We start from the raw sequence: 18371 nt of genomic DNA on the forward strand, positions 1-18371 counted from the left end.
GAATACCATCATGTCAACCTAAAAGTGTACACAATGAAGGCTATGTAAAGGTGTTCATCATTTGCACAACTCCTCAACGTGTTACTTTTCATGCTGTCAAAAATACATTGTACTCACACATGAATAAAATTGACGAGTAACTTGAGCAAACTTGATATTATGCCAAAGAAAATGTTAAAATATTAGATGCAAACTTTAATGACATAAGTAAAATTTAAGCAACAGAATCGAAAGAAAAAACACGAAAAAATTAGAATTTTTTATTTTATTTTTCTGAATGAATGTAATGAAATAGTTGAATTATAGGAGGAAACAAAAGAACCTGCGACATGATGCCTTAATCAAAAGAATCAAAAGATGAAACTCAAAGCACGCGAGAAGACGCAAATTGAAATCCGTGTACCTTGAAAATCGAGAGGAGGCAGCGATAGGATTTGAGAATGTGGTGTTGGTGGGGGTGGGGGTGGGGGTGGTGCTGGTGCTGTCACACTTGTCCTCACCACCCCATTGGCCTGAAAAAAAGGAAGAAGAAGAAGAAGAAGAAGAATGTTTGTGCTTTCGGTAAGTGTTGTTAAGATTCTTGGGTTTTGGCTTTGGGTGGAATATGCGACACAGGTTTGGTCTTCTGCAGGTGCCGCAACCTAGTTTCATGGGCACGGTGTTCAGAAGAAGCTTCTTTCTGGAGCCAGACATTGCTGTGGTGTCTGTGTTTCCGTGAGTACTTGCTAACATGAAAAAGAAAGAAAGGGAACAGATTGAACAATGAGCTTAGTGTGGCTTTTTTATTTATGGTGATGGCTTGCTAAATGCTAGAAATGTGAGGAGGAGGGTCTTATTGGAAAAGTATGGATGGGCATCCAACATCCAATGAGTCATTATACACATAGTAATAGATAAACGAGAATAAAATATATTATAGATATTATGATGTGATATAATAATAATAATAATAATAAAATCATGAGTATTTGATTAAGTGTTTAAAAAGTGATACTTATGTATCATGCTTGGTCTTATTAATTGGGTTTGCATGTGACTTAGAGTTAAAAGGTCCCTACAATATGAAGGTTTAATTTATCTCTTTTTAATACTATTTTCTTTAATTGGAATATTCTCATTTCATCATATGAAAGAGGACTGATTGGCAATCCAAAATATCGTTACATTGGAATGAAAGAGATTAGAAAGTTTTGAAGGAAGAGATTACTTTACAAATGATCACTTTTTGATTTTTGGCTTGATTTTGACTTTATTTAAACTCTAATATATCATCCTTATTTATAGTAATAATTTTTCCTAAACAAATGGTTAGAATTTTGCCAACTATCACTTAATCCAATGGCTACAAATAATTCTTTAAAATTTTCCTTATAAATACAAACTTACTTACTCATTCTAAAATATTTTATAAGTTACTTTAGGATTATCTTCTACAATAGATCTCTGTATAGAACATTCTTTTAGAATCTTATCTTAACATGTCTTTTAGAATCTTTTAGAACTTGAACTTTTTGATAAAAACCCCAAATCAAGTTTATATTTCAGTATGCTCAAGGTTTAATTTGGCCAATTTTTTTCTTGACATAAAAATTTAGGGAGTAACATGGTGCTTTAATTCAAGGGGAAAAAACTTCCAAATTCAAACAATATTTATAAAAGAACTTATATTATCCTCCTTCTACTTTATTCATCACAATCAATAACCAGACTTTCGCTTAATATATCAGTGAACAAATTAAAAGGAAACTTTTATTATTTAACTTTCTTTAACAGATCCAAAGAATTGTCTGAAGAAGCTAACTTGATTCGAGCAGAGTACAAAAGCATGAGGAACTTTGAAATTAATTTACGTGTCACTTGCAAACTAAAATCTCAAAATTCAGAATTTAGCTAAAGGCTAATTAAGAGATTTTTTTTTCCTAATAAATATGTCCTTACCATCCATAAGGAAATTGATGACTGACTCCACTTATTCAAGTGCCTTTGTCCAAATGTTGTGTCCTTTGCAAGCCTGAACCTCTTAGGAACTGCAATACGGAGATGACCAAGGACGGAGTTAGATACAAAAAAAGAAATATAGAAAGTAGAAAAGTATATTTGCCCCAATTTTCAAAGTTGTCTGCTCTACTTACGCATCAAACTTTATTAATTGTCTAGCTGACTTTTCTACCCAAACTTACATATATATATAAATATGAGTCTCAAGTATGAAATCTCTCTCTTTCCTCTCAATCACTGATAAGTATTCCATTACAATTAATTGTGCTCTGCACGGGATATATCTACCCAATATCCACCCAATAATGCCTATAAAAGGACAATCCAATGACTGTCTTTGAGTTTATAAGTATATTTTATATTGAAGATTTCAGCTACTCGGATAAAAAAAGGTTCTTAATTAGGTATGTGCTATAACTTAATTTTCAGTATTTAACATTCAAACTCAAATCTTTTTTATCAAACTAAACAATTTTACGCCAATTACTCCTAACTCAAATTCTAAAACCTTCTTCCTATTTCTTTTCACTCCATTTCTACCCAAATAAACAAACATCAATAAAATAACGATTTTCTTAACATGTGAGTGTTTTAAATAGACATAATAATTTGTGGACATTAAAAATTGGTCGTAGTAGTTTTGTTTTTTGGTACAAGAGTTATGAAATACTCTGATATTATTGTTGCATTATAACTGCTAGAATTTTTTAAAATAAAAAAACTAAATTATACACTAACAAATTCCTGAAAAAGGAATATCCTTAACCATCATGTCAAGTAACTCAGCAACATCTTGTACTCTATAAGCCATGAAATATTCAATTTAAGAACTCCAATGGAAGGTTTCACAGCTATTTAAAAATCTAACCTGTCATCAGAACTTGACAATGTCATATCAGAGCCACTGGATGTCCTATAATTAGAACTCAATTCAGCTCTATTGATGATTGCTTTGGAAGAGACATCCTGTGAAACAACAAAAGAAATGGATGAATGATGTACTTAGAAACTAGAAAGTACATAAATATCCTATCATTGGATTTCAAAGACACTCTTTATATACGAGAGGATGTCTTGGCTTTGATTTTCTGCCCCTCTGAGATCTTGAAAGTTATTTACAATTAGTCATAAATATCTTCTAACTAAATCCAGTGATTAAATACGAGTAAATTGTTAGTTGTGCAAGTGTCTTTTACAGCTGATTGAAGATAAACTGGTGTGTATATATGTCTAATTAAGGAGTAGGAAATAATATTATTGAATTATTTACATGAATTATGGAGCAGTTAGTTACCTAGTTTTTCCAAATTAAAATAAAAATAAATAACACTATGGCAGAGAGACTGACAAGTATGTAGCATACCACTAAAGGAGGTATATCTTCTCCATCTTTAAACTTCGACTGTTGCTCAGTAATCTGCTGTTCACACCAGAGAAAGACAGGTACATAGTAATGATAAATCCTAGCCTTTTGAGGCTCTGTAAGGAACAATTCATTAAGCTGAAACAGTCTGCATAGGTACCAGCCATATAACAACCCATTCCTGTACTCATGCCAGAAACAAAGGAACTGTTCTGCAGCCCTGAACTTCCACTAACTACAGGAAGGAAGTGTTGCAATTGCAAATTAAAGATTTAAATAACAGCAGCATCAAAAAAATGTAGTTGATGAAGATGAAAATACAGCTCCTAATAAAGTTCATTTCATTTTTCATGCTCTTCTCCTACATCTTCCATCATGAAAATCAATATGTTCTTGCAAGTGGACTCCATTCTTAGCAGTACTATTTGGTGCATCTTCATCTTCATCAGAACCAGTCCCAGGCTGATATCTATCCAAAGCTTCTATTTTGTCATTCTGTTCAACATTCTTAGCATTACTACTCATTAAATTGTGCCATGTTCATCACCTAGAGCTCTTGATGACGCATTTGCCTTTTGACCATGACCCTTGGGAACCCATGAACTTGCAATATGTTAAGGAACTCAAAGGTTTCCTGTAAGTGAAGTAAAATCTCAAAAAATAGCATCCTTATTATATAAAAACTAATGTTGAACCAAACTTCAAGAAAATCACACAGTAGCACCTCGACATGAGAACAAACACATTCACAAACCTGTCATCATTCAAAACTAACTCATCATTTTGAAACCATAACTTCCATCGTTAAGAAGAAGTGTTAGATCGGCAAACTTCACGGCATCTATCATGCCATTGATATCATTCGGACATTCCACAAACTGCAAACTGCACCCGCCTTTGCTTCCCTGACATATGTGATACACAACAATCATCGTTAACCAAGTCCAGAGAAATTCTGAAATACACACATGCATTGATAAACAAATAAAAGCATGGGTATAGAAAAAACAATCACAGACCTGATACGATGGTAATTAGACCTCTCACATCGGGCAAATTATGCTTCATGTAATGCTTAACCAAAAACTTTATCAACAGTGACTTCCCAACCTGAAATCAGAGCAAGATTAGCAACTAATTGCGTTGTGTTGAGTTGAATTCGAGAGAAAGAAAAGAGAATAGAATAATATGCACCTGAGGAGGGCCCTGCACGACAACGACGTAGGGAGCAGGCTCGCCGTAGGAGCGGTCGATGACGGGAGCGTGGAGGCGGCGCTGCTCTTTCTCGACGGCGCGTGATTGCAAGCACTTGGCTTTGTTGGAGGAAGAAAAGGCGAATGCCTTAGGGTTTTGCTTCCTCGGATCCTCAGACGTTATCAAGATTCTACTTCTGCTTCTTCTTAGTCTTCTTCTTTGCTGCTCAGAAAAAAATTGGTTTTCATGTGAATAAAATTTATTTATTATGGCCTTATAGAGACTTGAATTCTTTTATCATTTCCTGAAAACCTTATCTTATTTTTTTTTTTGACTTTTACCTACATTATGATAAATAATTGTGGGTATAAGTATTTTTTTTTTACTTTTACCTACACTAATTTATGTGTGTAGACAAAAGTTTCTGTAGGTATATGTCATTTTTTTTGTAGTGAAGTCTGATTCCCGCCATAGGTTTTGATAGCCATGGCAATAGTTGCTTCCATTCTCCATAATCATGAGTATGATTCCTTTCCAAATTCTTGAAGAACCACTGGTTGAAATCAAGGCTCCTAAAATCTGGGAGCAAGTTAATTGTCACCGCAATCATCTCCGAGACCTCCAACACTTTCCTTCAATCTCTAAGTGTAATCAAGTGTAAGGGTTTTTCTTTTACGTTAAAAAACCAAAGGTAGCTAAATTAAAAGCGTCAACTGATGGAGCTTAGTGGATAATGACTTCCTGTGTTCGAGGTCAGGAAATACCTCCAGAAAGAAAGGTGAGAAGATAGTGTTTTAGCTTGCAAATTCTTGTCCCCTTTTCATTGATATCTCACTATTTATAGGCTTACATTAGCTAATAGGATAAGGACAACAATAACAGAATAATAAAAACGAAACAAGCATAACGGAAGCATAACAGAATGGTTAGGCACTAGGGGACAACCACTAACAAATACCACTAACAGATATTGATCCCACTACTAACAGAATTCTGGTGATGGTCTGATCATTTAGTGAATAAACTCTTCCCACCCTTGTGGCCTTTTGATAATTCTTTTGGGCTTGCAATTAACCTTTTAGTCCAGGTTGCTATCAATCCCTATTGCTTTAAGAATCACCTTGTCCTCAAGGTGGTAACGGGCTTGTAACTCAGTCCAACTTTCCCAAGTCGAATCTTCTGGCGGCAAGCCCAACCACTGGACAAGGACACGCAGCTGAGGTGGGTCTGGATTGTCCCACTTATGGTCCAAGATCGTGAGAGGCTCAATGATGGGCTAATTGTCCAAAGTTGTTGGTGGTAATGACTGGTCCGAGGCCATAGGACCATTGTGGGGCTTCAACAACGAGCAATGGAACACATGGTGGATCTTCGTAGAAGATGGGAGAGCCAACTTGTACACTATTGGGCCCACCCTTCCTATGACCTGATATGGTCCATAGTAGCATTTTCCCAACTTCTGATAGTTGTTTCCAACCAGAGAAGTCTTTCGGTAGGGTCGTAGTTTCACGTAGACCCAATCACCAACGGAGAAGGAGAAGTCCGAGTGGTGGCTATCGGCAGACCTCGTCATCTTCTCCTGGGCACGCTCTTGTTTTCTCCTGAGGAGTATGAACATATCCTGTCGAGAAGTAAGCAGGAAATCGACTGCCTCCATAGATGAGGAGTCGATATATAATTGGGAATACTGAGCGGCAGTTTACCATAGGTGACCTCATATGGCGATAAGTTGGTGGCAGAATGGCATGAGGTGTTATAACACCATTCAGTAAGACATAAAAACTCTCCCCACTAGGAAGGTTTATGGTGCACGAAGCTGTGCAGGTATTGTTCCACCACACGGTTAAGCACCTCGGTCTGGCTGTCACTCTGGGGGTGATAGGTCGTGCTCATACGCAATTTAGTGTCGTTGATCTTGAATAGCTCGTGCCAGAATCGGCTCATGAAGATAGGTATCTGTTAGAGATCAAGCTCCTGGGAAATCCATGGAGCTTGCAAACGATCTTGATTAAAAGTTGGGCCACTTTATGTGCTGTGAAGTGAGTGGGAAGCATGCCAAAATGAGCACCCTTCGAAAAATGATCAGCAATTGTCGGGATGACGGTGGCGTCCTAGTAATTGGGAAGCCCAGTGATAAAATCGAGGGCCATGTCCTCCCATGGGCTCGACGGAGGAGGAATTGGTTGAAGCAAGCCGACAGGCCTCTGTGAGACGTATTTGGTTTGTTGGCAATCTGAACATTGTGTGATGTACTACCAGATGTCTTGTTTCATGCCGGTCTAGAAGAAGTTTTGCTGAAGGCGACTCAAGGTTTTTGTCAAACCTATGTGGCCACTAAGAGGAGACTTATGATATTCCTCCAGCAATAATGTGACAAATGAGTTTCCTTTGTTTAGCCAAATGTGTCCTTTGTAGAGGAGAAGGTCGTCCCTAATTTTGAATTTAGGGTTGTTCTATGGCTCGTTGCAGACAGAATTGAATAACGAGGTGCATTCCTCTGTTTGGAATAGCTCGCGCTTGAGGTCATCAAAGAACTGAAAATGGGGCACTGTTAGAATCCAGAAAGCCTCTGGCGATGGTTCATGAATGCGCAAAAAGGCATCAACCACAACGTTGTTATGTTCTACCTTGTATTGGATAGTATAATCATACCTCAATAGCTTGGTGAGGTAAATATGTTGCTCTGGTGTTTGAATGGGCTGGGTCATTAACTCGCGCAAGCTCTTATGATCCGTCAAGATGACGAAAGAGTGGCCCAATAGATAATGGCACCAACATTTCACGGCGGCCGTAATCGCGTGTAACTCGCGAATATAAGTGGAAGAACACAACAACTTTGGGAAAAATTGCTTGCTAAAGTAAGCAATTGGATGACCCCTTTGCATCAACACAACACCCATGCCCATACCAAAAGCATTAGTCTCCAGAACGAACGGAATATTGAAATCGGGGAGGGATAGTACTGATGTCTGAGTCATCACCCTTTTGAGGGTGTCGAAGGTCGTTTGAGCATCAGGGGACCAGGGGTGACACCATTTCAGCTGGGGTAAGCTTTTTGAAAGTTGTTTTTGGTGGGGCTGGAAGGAAGGGATGGAGTTGTGGTAAGGGTAAAGAAGAAATGGGAGATGGCGGGAGGGAAGGGGAGGGGCGATGGCGAGAATGATGACAGGAGTCATTGAACTTGTCCTCCTGCAACTTGGCAAGGGCAGCGGCCTGAACCAAGGACAATGGTTGAAGGGCGAGGACATCCCGACAAATGTTCGACGAAAGACCGAAAATAAAATAGCTTAGGAGGAATGGCGAAGGGAGGTCGACAATACAGTTGGCAAAGGCTTCAAACTCGAAAAGGTAGGCATTAACTGAGCCCTGCTAAGTGAGTTTGAAGAGTGTGCCGCGGGGGTCATCGTAGAAGGAAGGTGCAAAACGCATCTCCAAAGCTTGAAGAAAACCAGACCAAGAGGGCAGTTAATCGTTACGGAACATCCATTGAAACCAGCTGAAGGTTGGCCCGTCAAGGTAGAAAGAGGCGACTTGGAGTTGTTCGTCGTTAGGGGTACCATGGTAGTAAAAAAATTGACTAATCTTGAATATCCAAGACATGGCATCAATCCCGTCGAAGCGAGGAACCTTAAGGTTCATACGGGGAGGTGGGGGCCGCAATGAACGGAGAGGTGAAGCTATTTCCAGGGTGTGAAGACAAGAAATAACCTCGTCCAATTTTGGAATGGATGAAGCTCTATGTGGAGGTGAATGCGCTTTGGTTCTAGGTCAAGAGGGTCACAACCTCCTCGACGCAAGACAAGGAATGAGGACGAGTATTACTGGCCATGGGGAGGGATCAATGAAAGCACCAAATGATGGAGCTCAGTGGATAATGGCTTCCTATATTCGAGGTCAGGAAATACCTCCAAAAAGAAAGGTGAGAAGATAGTGTTTTAGCTTGCAAATTCTTGTCCCTTTTTCATTGATATCTCACTATTTATAGGCCTACATGAGCTAATAGGATAAGGACAACAATAACAGAATAATAAAAACAAAATAAGCATCACGGAAGCATAATAGAATGGCTAGGCACTAGGGGACAACCACTAACAAATACCACTAATAGATATTTATCCCACTACTAACAGAATTTTGGTGATGGTCCGATCATTTAGTGAATAAACTCTTCCCACCCTTGTGACCTTTTGATAATTCTTTTGGGCCTGCGATTAACCTCTGAGTCTAGGTTGCTATCATTAGCTTTTTTTTTTTTATCAAAGTATTATCTTTTTTTTTTACATAGTGGTGTCTAATAACTAAAAGTATTTTATTAGAATAAAAAAATTAATTTAGTTTTTAGTTTTTATGTAGAAACCTTGAAAGACAAGAAAAAAAACACATAGGAGAGTCTTACTGATAAATGTCTTAAAGACACAGGTTAAATTTTTTTAAAAAAAAAATTATTATGAAAACAATATAAAAATATACAAAAATTGTAATACTAGGTGTTTTAAGTCATTTTATTTTAAAATAAAATGCATTGATAAAATAAAACGCTCAGTATTTTACAACAACCAAAATAAAACGTCCAATATTAGACATCACCATTTTTTTTTACTTTTATATAAAATTATAACAAACAAATTAAATAATTGTAATGTGATATTCTTAATAAATATAATTTTGTTAATAATATAATACCATAAAATAATAATATAATTTCTTAAATGAAAATAGTTGTATGAGTTATTTTTATTCTTATTAAAAAAATTAACACAGCCTAAAGTTTTGTGAAATTATACTAACTTTTGCTTTTTTAACGTTTCAAGCAACCCCTAAATTGTTCAAAGATGCAAGCATGTTGGATCGAAGCAGACCTTTGGAATCAGATCTCCCCATTGATGGATCAAGTTGATAGCTTCTATGATTTTGTGTTTAAGCTTCTACTTTCTATCCCTGAAAGCTAAAGTACTAAGTGCATGTGTGATGCTCAAATGTAACGTGGACACAACTTTTTTTTTTAAGCTAATGGGAAGATGGGCGTGGGGATGTGCTTAGGTGATGAATGGGGTGTTTTAATTTAAAGGAGCTCGTGTGCTCTGCATGGACTTTTTGGCCCAAGTTCATGAAGATGAAGCCCTAGCTTTTTTTCGAAGCTATTAGTTGGCTTAAGAATAAACTCCTAAAAGACATTATCATAGAGGTTTACTGTCAGAAGATTACCTTGTCTCTGGCACAAGGCAAAGAAGACATATGTTTTTGGTTGCATCATGAAAAAGAGTCGTGATCAATTGAAGTCTCTCCCAAACTATAGAGCTTGCTTTGTTAGGAGACAAGCCAATTTAGTGGCTCATGGCTTAGTTAGGGTTTCTAGATTTTGGTCTTCATAATTTTTATCAACTTCCTATTTGTATTGTTGACCAATTCTTGAAAGAAATAACATGAGTTGGTGTTCTAAAAAAAATGTTTCAAGCAACCTCTTTTATTGAAGAACATGATATAATATTTTTCAAACAATTAAAAAATTTAATATAATATATAATGGGTATCATTGTAAAATTTTTCAAATAATTTAATAGTTAACGCTGAGATAGAAAAAATAAGCAGATTTTGTTAATCTTACCAAACAGAAAGTAGGGAATGTAACTATTGTAATTTACTCTAGTAAAAATTAAATTTATCACTTCACGTAAATTCTCGCAATTGAATGTAATTATAATGGCTTAAATGATCATATCGGTAGTATAAACCATCTCGAGGATTTCCTCTTGGAAGCATATTCTAAGATTTTATTTTTCATTGGAATGCTCAATTGTCGTGCATCTGTAATTAAAACAAGAATGAATGGCATTTGTTGCATATGTTGTAAAGACTAAAAAGAGGGACGAGTCGAGGGCGGTGGTAATGTGGTATATACCATAGACTATATTCTTTCCGCCATAATGTTGGAATCATCAATCGCCGCTATCTTGCCATTCTTATATTTTAATTTAATCTTTATTGACAATATATACCTTAATGTATTCTCTTCATTTGTCAAGACACGCAACCGTAATATTGGTTAACCATTAACATTTTTTTATAGTAATATCAAATCATTAAATATTTTTTTAAAAAAAATATGTTAATTTTTGGGACACGCCTTCTCTGCCTAATTTCTTGTCTATAATTTTTTTTGCTGACCTCAAGGACAACAACCCAAGCTAAAAAGTAAAAACCTCTATAAAAAGAAACACTAACCGTGTTTTTTACTTACTTAATGTTGATTTTCGTGTTTTTGATTTCTTTCCTGATTTTGTATCTTTGATGTTGTTCCCTAACTTCTTGCCTATTGGTGTAATGTTTCCTGGACCTTAGTTTCATTTTTTAATGTAACAGAAAAATAAAATAAAAATAACCTAAATTTCTTTCAATTTTTTTAATAATATTTAACATTTAAATTAATCTATTTTTATTAAAGTTTGATTTTAGGTGAAAATAATTTTTAATCAGATTTTACTTACCCCTCGATCAAATTTCAGATTAGTCAAGGTTTCTTTTCCTTGATGAACCATAAAATTAAAACCAAAATAATTTAATTTGTGCTAAACTTTTATTCTCTTTTAGTTGATTGTAAGTCCTATGGAAAACTATTGATATTTAAAATAATTAAATGAAAAAGTCACGATATTTAAAAAGATTAAATAGGAAATAAAATTTTCACTTAACAAAAGAAAATTAATGAAAGACTAATAGAAGATTCATTTGGTAAATAACTTTTTCTCATGAAGAACTCATTTTTCAAAAGAGAAAACAATGATTTTTTATATAGTGAAATTAAATTTTATTAATCAAGTTAGTTCATATAATTAACCATCAATTAACTTCCTTAAAAGCATCTCTTAACGTGGGGTGCTTAAATGAGTTGTTTAAAGTTAAGCAATAATGTTTAACAAATATTATCATTGAAGTTGATTACTTGACATTGTATTGTTTAAGTGGGTTACTTATATAATTAAGCAATAAAAAAAGAACAATTTTTTCAATAAAAATTTAATGTGTCTCAAGTACTTACTCTAACAACTTTAGTATTGACATAAATTTTTATGCAAAATTATTAAATATGTGGTATCATAAAACTCACAAATTTAAAATAAATAATTCATTTAAACAATTATATATTATAAATGCTCTAAGAAATATTCAACATGACACATCATAAGAAATGTTTCCTATTCATGAAGACATAAATGGAAATCAAATTAACAATAAATTGATAATTTTAAGTACTAAGATGACATTAAACTACATAAAATTATAATGTATGTCCACCAAAATTGATCCTTATCAACAAAATATTTAAAAGTTCATGGAACCCCACCAGCGATCACCCTCACTCCCTACTCACAAACCTATTTTCTTCCTCTACTCCCTTGTAATAGCCACTTTCATCTCCTCTACCATCACGTGTTGCTTTGCATAAAAAGGTCATGGCAAATCAATTGGACTAATCAGGCTAGCCTGATCATGCTCGATAAAATTTAGGGTTTTAGGACTATAAATTTTGAATTTGAATTGAACTCGAACTTTTTATCTTGATTTGACCAAACCTAAGTCATAATCATGGCTCAGGAGCTCAATTGAATTTGGGTCCTAGCTCCTTTTTTTAGTTTTGATGAGAGAAAATGAGACCAAAATTTTTAGGAGAATAAAAACAATCACTAACTCACTTTCCGAAATTTTTATTTTTTGACATAAGATTTGATATTTTATTTTGGAAAATGCTATACACAGTGTTACAATACAAGTTTCTAAGTTGCATGCTATCCTTTTTTATCTACATATATTTAATATGTTTTTTAGAGAAAATATATTTAATATGTTAGGATGCCTTTGAAACTTTAATTTATTAGCCATATGATTTTGACATGGATTACTTATAGAATTACAATATATGCTTCCAACTTGCATATTATATGTTTGAGCTACATATATTTAAAATAGTAAAAAACCTTTGCAACATTTACAAAGTCATTAGAGTAAACCATTAAATATAAAGTACCATGTTATACAAGTAAATCACTAAAATATAGTTATAAGATTGGTTTAGTGGTTGAGAGGAAAATGAGAAAGGAAGAGGCCCTGAATTCTAATATCTCTCAATAACAAAAACTAATGATTAACATTTGTTCATAATTTTTTTTTAATAAAATGATAGTATATGAAACTACTCTATGATATGTAAGCATTTTTATATTAAAAACAATTACAGTCATTATCACAGCATCACTTTTCATTATTTTTTTCTAAATGTAATAATAAAATAAAATAATTATCTATTTTTATTTATTGTACTAAAATAAATATACCAATAAAAAATGATCATAATAATTGTTATCCTATAAATTTAGTAGAATGAAAAAAAAAACTATCACAATAACCATTAGTTTGTTTTATCCGTAGAAATCAAAGACATATATACCAAGAGATGATAACAACTTAGAGATTTTGCTCACCTTACTAAACTAGACCCTTTAGTATTGTTAGACTTTTTGTCATATGTAGTGGGTTCATGACTTAAGAGTGAGGGTGGTTGTTGTGGAGCAAAGGGAAGAAAGATATGTTTATGATTAAGGAGTGAGAGTGAGACGTGAAGGTCTCATGATTTTTTTTTAATGTTTTGTTGATAAAGACCAATCATTGAAGATTATCTATCCTAAATCTGACTCGTTAGTGTTTTTGTAGTTTAATATCATTTTATTTCCTGAAATCATCAACTTATTATCAATTTGATTTCTGATAGTATATATATATGATTGGACAATCACATAACATATAACATGCCACATCACAAGTTTCTTAACAGAGTTAATAAAATACTAACAAAAAAAAACTAATTTGACTAATATTTTCAATCTCAATCACTTATTTATCATGTTTCAAATTTCAAGGACTATTATAATAACACCCCACAATTATAAGGACCCAAATGATAATTTACTATTTTCAAAAAAATAAAAATGAAGAATTAAATAAGAAATTATGAATAATTAGGCCTTAACCCATTCTTTTTCATTTTCAGAATTTTATTTGCTTTGTTACTTTTTTGTTTTTTTTTTTCATTTTATATGCACCTTTATGTTTCTATGTAGACATTTCACTATAGGGTAAGATTAATTATGACCAAAGATTCCTCCAATTTCTTTTAGTCTAGGCCAGAGATCACAAGAGAATCATTCAATCTACTGGATCAGAGATTAATTGTGATTGGGACGTGATTATCATTGGTCTAAAGGAACTTCCGTATTTTACAAAAAAATAAAAAATCAAACATAAATTTTTTTGTTAAATAGATCACCACCCTATATGTAAACTTAGCTGTCTTACCTTATCAATCCTATGGGTTATAGGGTAATTAATTATGACCAAAGATACCTCCAACTTTTTAATTGTGTTGCGAGCTATATACAGCTGCCACTATCAATATTAAACTCATTACTAAATACGTATATTTTAAAGAAACGAGATTATTGGAGTGGTTTCCAGAAAGTCAGCCTACATATTTATGAGTTATAATGAGCACATTTGGTTAAAATAGTATATTGAAAACTATAGAACTCTCCTATAGAATGCGTTCGAATTTGAAAAAGAATGTGCTTAACGTTTGTCGGCTGCTATATACAAAGTCCATGACCTAAAACTTACTTTTCAAATTCCTTACTTGCTCCTTTACACTTTACCCTGTTGTCCCCGTTTGGTCCTCTAATAAATTATCTTGCTCTGAGGTGATTAGAGTTGACACATTTGTTAATGGAGAATAAAGATCCTAAATCATGGAGTTCTGCTCATATCTACCAGTCTCAGTGGCTTCAAACCACCATATCAGGTATCTGTCTCTCTCTCTCTGGGTCATTCTCATTCACACATATACACAGGCATGCACGCTGAGGTGTAACAATTATGCTGCATGTTGCACACTAAATATATGTGCAACTAGTATTCCCATTTTTAACAAGTTGTAGCTTTCTTTGACTTGACTTTGTTTTGTTGGTTGAAAGCATATAGTAAAGTTGCAAATAATAAAGTTGAAATTGGAAATCTGGGATCTGTCTTATTTCATTCTGGGATGTCTGTCTTATTTGCAGTCTTCACTCAAACTTGTGTTTTTATTGATTTTTAGATTTGGATGAGAAATTGGATGCTATGAAAACCATTTTAAATGGTGACAATTCTCCAAACCAAGAAAGCATGGATTGCAAATGGAGAGGAGACCTCATACAGATGCTTGATGAATTTGGGCAATCTTACCGTGTATTAGCCTTAGCATACAACCAATTGAAGTTCAACACTTCTAATGGTACCTTCAATTCAGGATCTTTATCATCTTCTGGTACATCAAATACCATTTGTGCTATCTGCAATAAAAGAGCAACAGGTAACTTGGAGGATAAAAAACTCAACGAGGGCTGGAATCACCATCCAAAATATTCTGCAGAGCATTCCAATATCAAATTTGATGGTAGTAACCTTGGTTTTGATCAATTCAACAAGCAAGGAGATGAATGCCGTGAATTCTTATCAGCTGACCCATGCAACATGAAATTTAAATCAGAACTTGAATGCAGAGACACTCAAATGGAAGACAGAATGAACAAAATTTCTACCACAGAAAATGTTCTTATGAAGATTGAGGATTCGGAATTAAATCAGAGAAATGAAGATCCATCAATGATCAATTTCAAATTTGACAATATGTGGTCAACGCTGAAGTATCAAATTACAAAACTTACAGAGGACAATATGCATCAGTTGGTAGAGTTGGTCCAAAGAAATGATGAAAAGAGAGAAACCATTAGAAGGCTTCAATTTGAGGTGGAAACATTGAAGTGTGAGAACAAGGCCCTCCAGACTTCTTTAAGGCACTCCAATGCTGATTCAGAATGTGATCAACCACAGATATCAAGAGCAGGAGGAAGATCTATGGGCAACCTCTTCAGAGGTTGTTCTCCATGATATTTTGTAGACTTTATGTCCCTCACCATCTTGAATAATTCTAAAAGAATTTGCTATGATATACTTTGACCTTTAGCAAGCAATTGAGCATTTGAACCAACGCCGCTATAGGGGCAACTTTACATGTGCTTTAAGGCATTTAAGTCAAAACAGTTACTGTATGTTATTTGCACTTTGTTTTATGGTGCTATCTTGATAGTACTATAACACTGTATATTCTGACTGGGAATATACAATCTAAAAGAACAGCTGGATTTTTCTCTCACTATCCTTACAGCAACTAATTGATTCACCATTCATTCCAAAAACAAATTAATTAGTGTTCAAGACAGATATGCACTTCCAGAGACATTATAGTTATGTGCATGTCTGGCCTATATAATGAAGAAATAATGCACAACCTCCACTACAGATTTTGACTCTCTTTATTTCAATTGCTGTCACCAATAGTCCCCACATGAACACGACCCTTCCTTGAAATGATGAAACCGCTTAGAATCTCTGACAACAATTTCTCGATTTACTACTTTGAAAATCAATTTAATTACAACGTTGCAGTCACCACAAATTCTAAGATTTTTTATGATATGGATTATTGACCCAGGAACTGAATTCATGATTCCAAAGGCAACTGCCAGTTTCTCACTGTGAACTCTTAGAACCATTCCTTTCTCTTCCTCATCAACATCATGAAGCACCATATTGCATTTGGCATATACCCAAGTTCTTGCAGCTTGACATTTTATTTGTCCAGATACTCATAAATCTTCTCATGCTGAGGATGTTCTTTGTCTCCAACTAATAATACATGTATCCTACCTTTAAGTTCAACTATACTAAATCCAGGGGCTTTAAGCAATCCACGACTCTTCATCAATATCCTCATCCTCTCAACTTCATCCCACCTTCCAGCATCAGCATATATATTGGAGAGTAGCACATAGTACCCACAATTACTTCAATCTAACTCAAATAGTTTTCTTGCAGAGATCTCCCCTAGTTCCACATTCTTGTGAATCCTACAAGCCCCAAGAAGGGAACCCCAGATTATAAAATCAGGCTTCGCATTCATTTCCTTTATCAAACCATAACATTAAGATAGCCAGCACGCCCAAGGAGATCAACCATGCACAAGTAATGCTCAATCCCAGGTTCAACAATAAATTCACATTTCATTCTATTAAACCAATGTCAGCCCTCCTTTAACATACCAGCATGGCTGCAAGCAGCTAAAACTGACACAAAAGTAATGTAATTTGGCTTGACCCCAGACCTTATCATCTTGTAGAAGATTTCCATAGCCTCTTTTGCACGGCCATGCATTCCATAACCAGCAACCATAGCAGTCCATGACTTAACATTCTTCACTTTCATGCAATCAAATGCCTTCCTAGCCATCTCAACTCTCTCACATTTGCAGTAAATATCAACAATAGAAGTACCTACAAACACACTATCCTCCAAATCCATCTTTATAACCTACAGTACAAGAAAACGAGCAAGTTAGACCAACAATTCTCACCTAGGCATTTGTTAAATTATTTTGTACACATATACAATAATTGGACAAAAAATAAGAACAAGCTAAAATTAAAATTTGATCCCTCAACTTGGACAGTTTACACCACTTTTCCATTTTGGTCCTCATTAAATGAGAAAAAAACTCTACATTTTGGTTTACACAAAAAAACAACATTTACAAATTTGCCCCAATCATTTGTCACGGTTACAAAGCTAATAGATGTTTGTTGAGTTTGACAAACATTTGCCAACTCAACAAATATCCAGCATCGTTATATTATAAAATGTTAACTAACTCAGCATCATCATAAGTTCAACAAGCAGTTAGGACTTAGGACCAATACATAAACAATTTTTCAGGTAAGGACCAAATATAGAGTTTTTCAAGTAAACACTAAAACGTAAAACAATGTCGAAACTCGAAAGACCAAATCTTTTTAATTGAACTGATTCATTATATAACATACCTGATGATGTATGCACTTCCCCAGCTGCAAAGCTCCTGAAAGACCAATCCATGATCACCGCGTTATATCTAAAGTTGCCACTCTTCACCATGTCACCAAAAACAGAAAAAGCCTCAGCTGACAACCCATTCTGCGCATACTCAGCAATCACAGAGTTCCAAAAATAGTGATCACTCTCATTCATCCCATCAAACACCTTCGCCACCCCCATCTCCCCAAACTTGGCATAAGCATCCATCAAAGTATTCCCAACCCCCACACACCTCTCAAAACCCCTCTTGATCACCAATCCATGAACACCTTCTGTCACACCTCTCCACCCCAGCTGCGAAAACGCCGAAACAACACACCCCAGAAGCACCGAGTCCACGAAAACACCATCCTCGGACTCCACACTCCCACTCTCCTCAACCAGCAGCTCCTTAAAGACGCGAACCGCGTCCCTAGCGCGGTCGTTTTGGACGCAACCGGCAATGATGGAGGTCCAGGAGACCACGCTTCGGTCGGGAATTTCGTCGAACAGGTGACGGGAGTCTTTGACGCGAATTTTGCAAATTAGTACTGAAATTACTGTCTACGACTATGACACTAACATTTTTTAGTCCTAAGTTTTTTTTTTTTATATTTTATGAATTTGAAGTCGTAATGTTTTTTTTTTTCGTGTTTTAAGCTTTAATTACTTGTATTTTAATTTCTTTTGCTTTCAATTTTTTAAAAATTATAAATAATTTTATTTATTTAATTATTAAATAAATATTTTTAATTTTACTTGTTATTAGTTTTATTTAATATCACTACTGCAAAAAGTATTTATTATGACATCTCAATTACGACGGTCGGCCAAAAACCATTTT

At 34.8% G+C, this 18371-nt stretch overlaps 2 protein-coding genes and 1 pseudogene across 2 annotated transcripts; 1 reads left to right on the forward strand and 2 right to left on the reverse strand.

Moving 5' to 3' along the window:
• Positions 1 to 1813: 1813 nt before the first annotated feature.
• On the reverse strand, positions 1814 to 3886 carry LOC114398782. The gene is made up of 4 exons (XM_028360928.1): positions 3767 to 3886; positions 3362 to 3592; positions 2867 to 2964; positions 1814 to 2027 (listed from the first exon to the last, which is right to left on the reverse strand). The coding sequence occupies exons 1-4, from the start codon at positions 3884 to 3886 to the stop codon at positions 2021 to 2023; spliced, it is 456 nt and encodes a 151-aa protein (XP_028216729.1). The 3' UTR covers positions 1814 to 2020.
• Positions 3887 to 14025: 10139 nt separating this feature from the next.
• LOC114398783 lies at positions 14026 to 18368 on the reverse strand (annotated as a pseudogene).
• Positions 14279 to 15588, forward strand: LOC114399222. The gene is made up of 2 exons (XM_028361358.1): positions 14279 to 14402; positions 14697 to 15588. The coding sequence occupies exons 1-2, from the start codon at positions 14327 to 14329 to the stop codon at positions 15527 to 15529; spliced, it is 909 nt and encodes a 302-aa protein (XP_028217159.1). The 5' UTR covers positions 14279 to 14326; the 3' UTR covers positions 15530 to 15588.
• Positions 18369 to 18371: the final 3 nt, after the last annotated feature.

This window comes from Glycine soja, chromosome 19, assembly GCF_004193775.1.
Source record: "Glycine soja cultivar W05 chromosome 19, ASM419377v2, whole genome shotgun sequence".
NCBI lineage: Eukaryota > Viridiplantae > Streptophyta > Magnoliopsida > Fabales > Fabaceae > Glycine > Glycine soja.

Coding starts and splice junctions, on each gene's coding strand:
- LOC114398782 (XM_028360928.1), bottom strand. CDS start 3,886: ATGAGTAGTAATGCTAAGAATGTTGAACAGAATGACAAAATAGAAGCT. Junction 3,593..3,766: donor ATAGTACTGCTAAGAATGGA/GTCCACTTGCAA, acceptor TCCTGTAGTTAG/TGGAAGTTCAGGGCTGCAGA. Junction 2,965..3,361: donor AAGATATACCTCCTTTAGTG/GTATGCTACATA, acceptor GTTGTTTCACAG/GATGTCTCTTCCAAAGCAAT.
- LOC114399222 (XM_028361358.1), top strand. CDS start 14,327: ATGGAGAATAAAGATCCTAAATCATGGAGTTCTGCTCATATCTACCAG. Junction 14,403..14,696: donor GCTTCAAACCACCATATCAG/GTATCTGTCTCT, acceptor ATTGATTTTTAG/ATTTGGATGAGAAATTGGAT.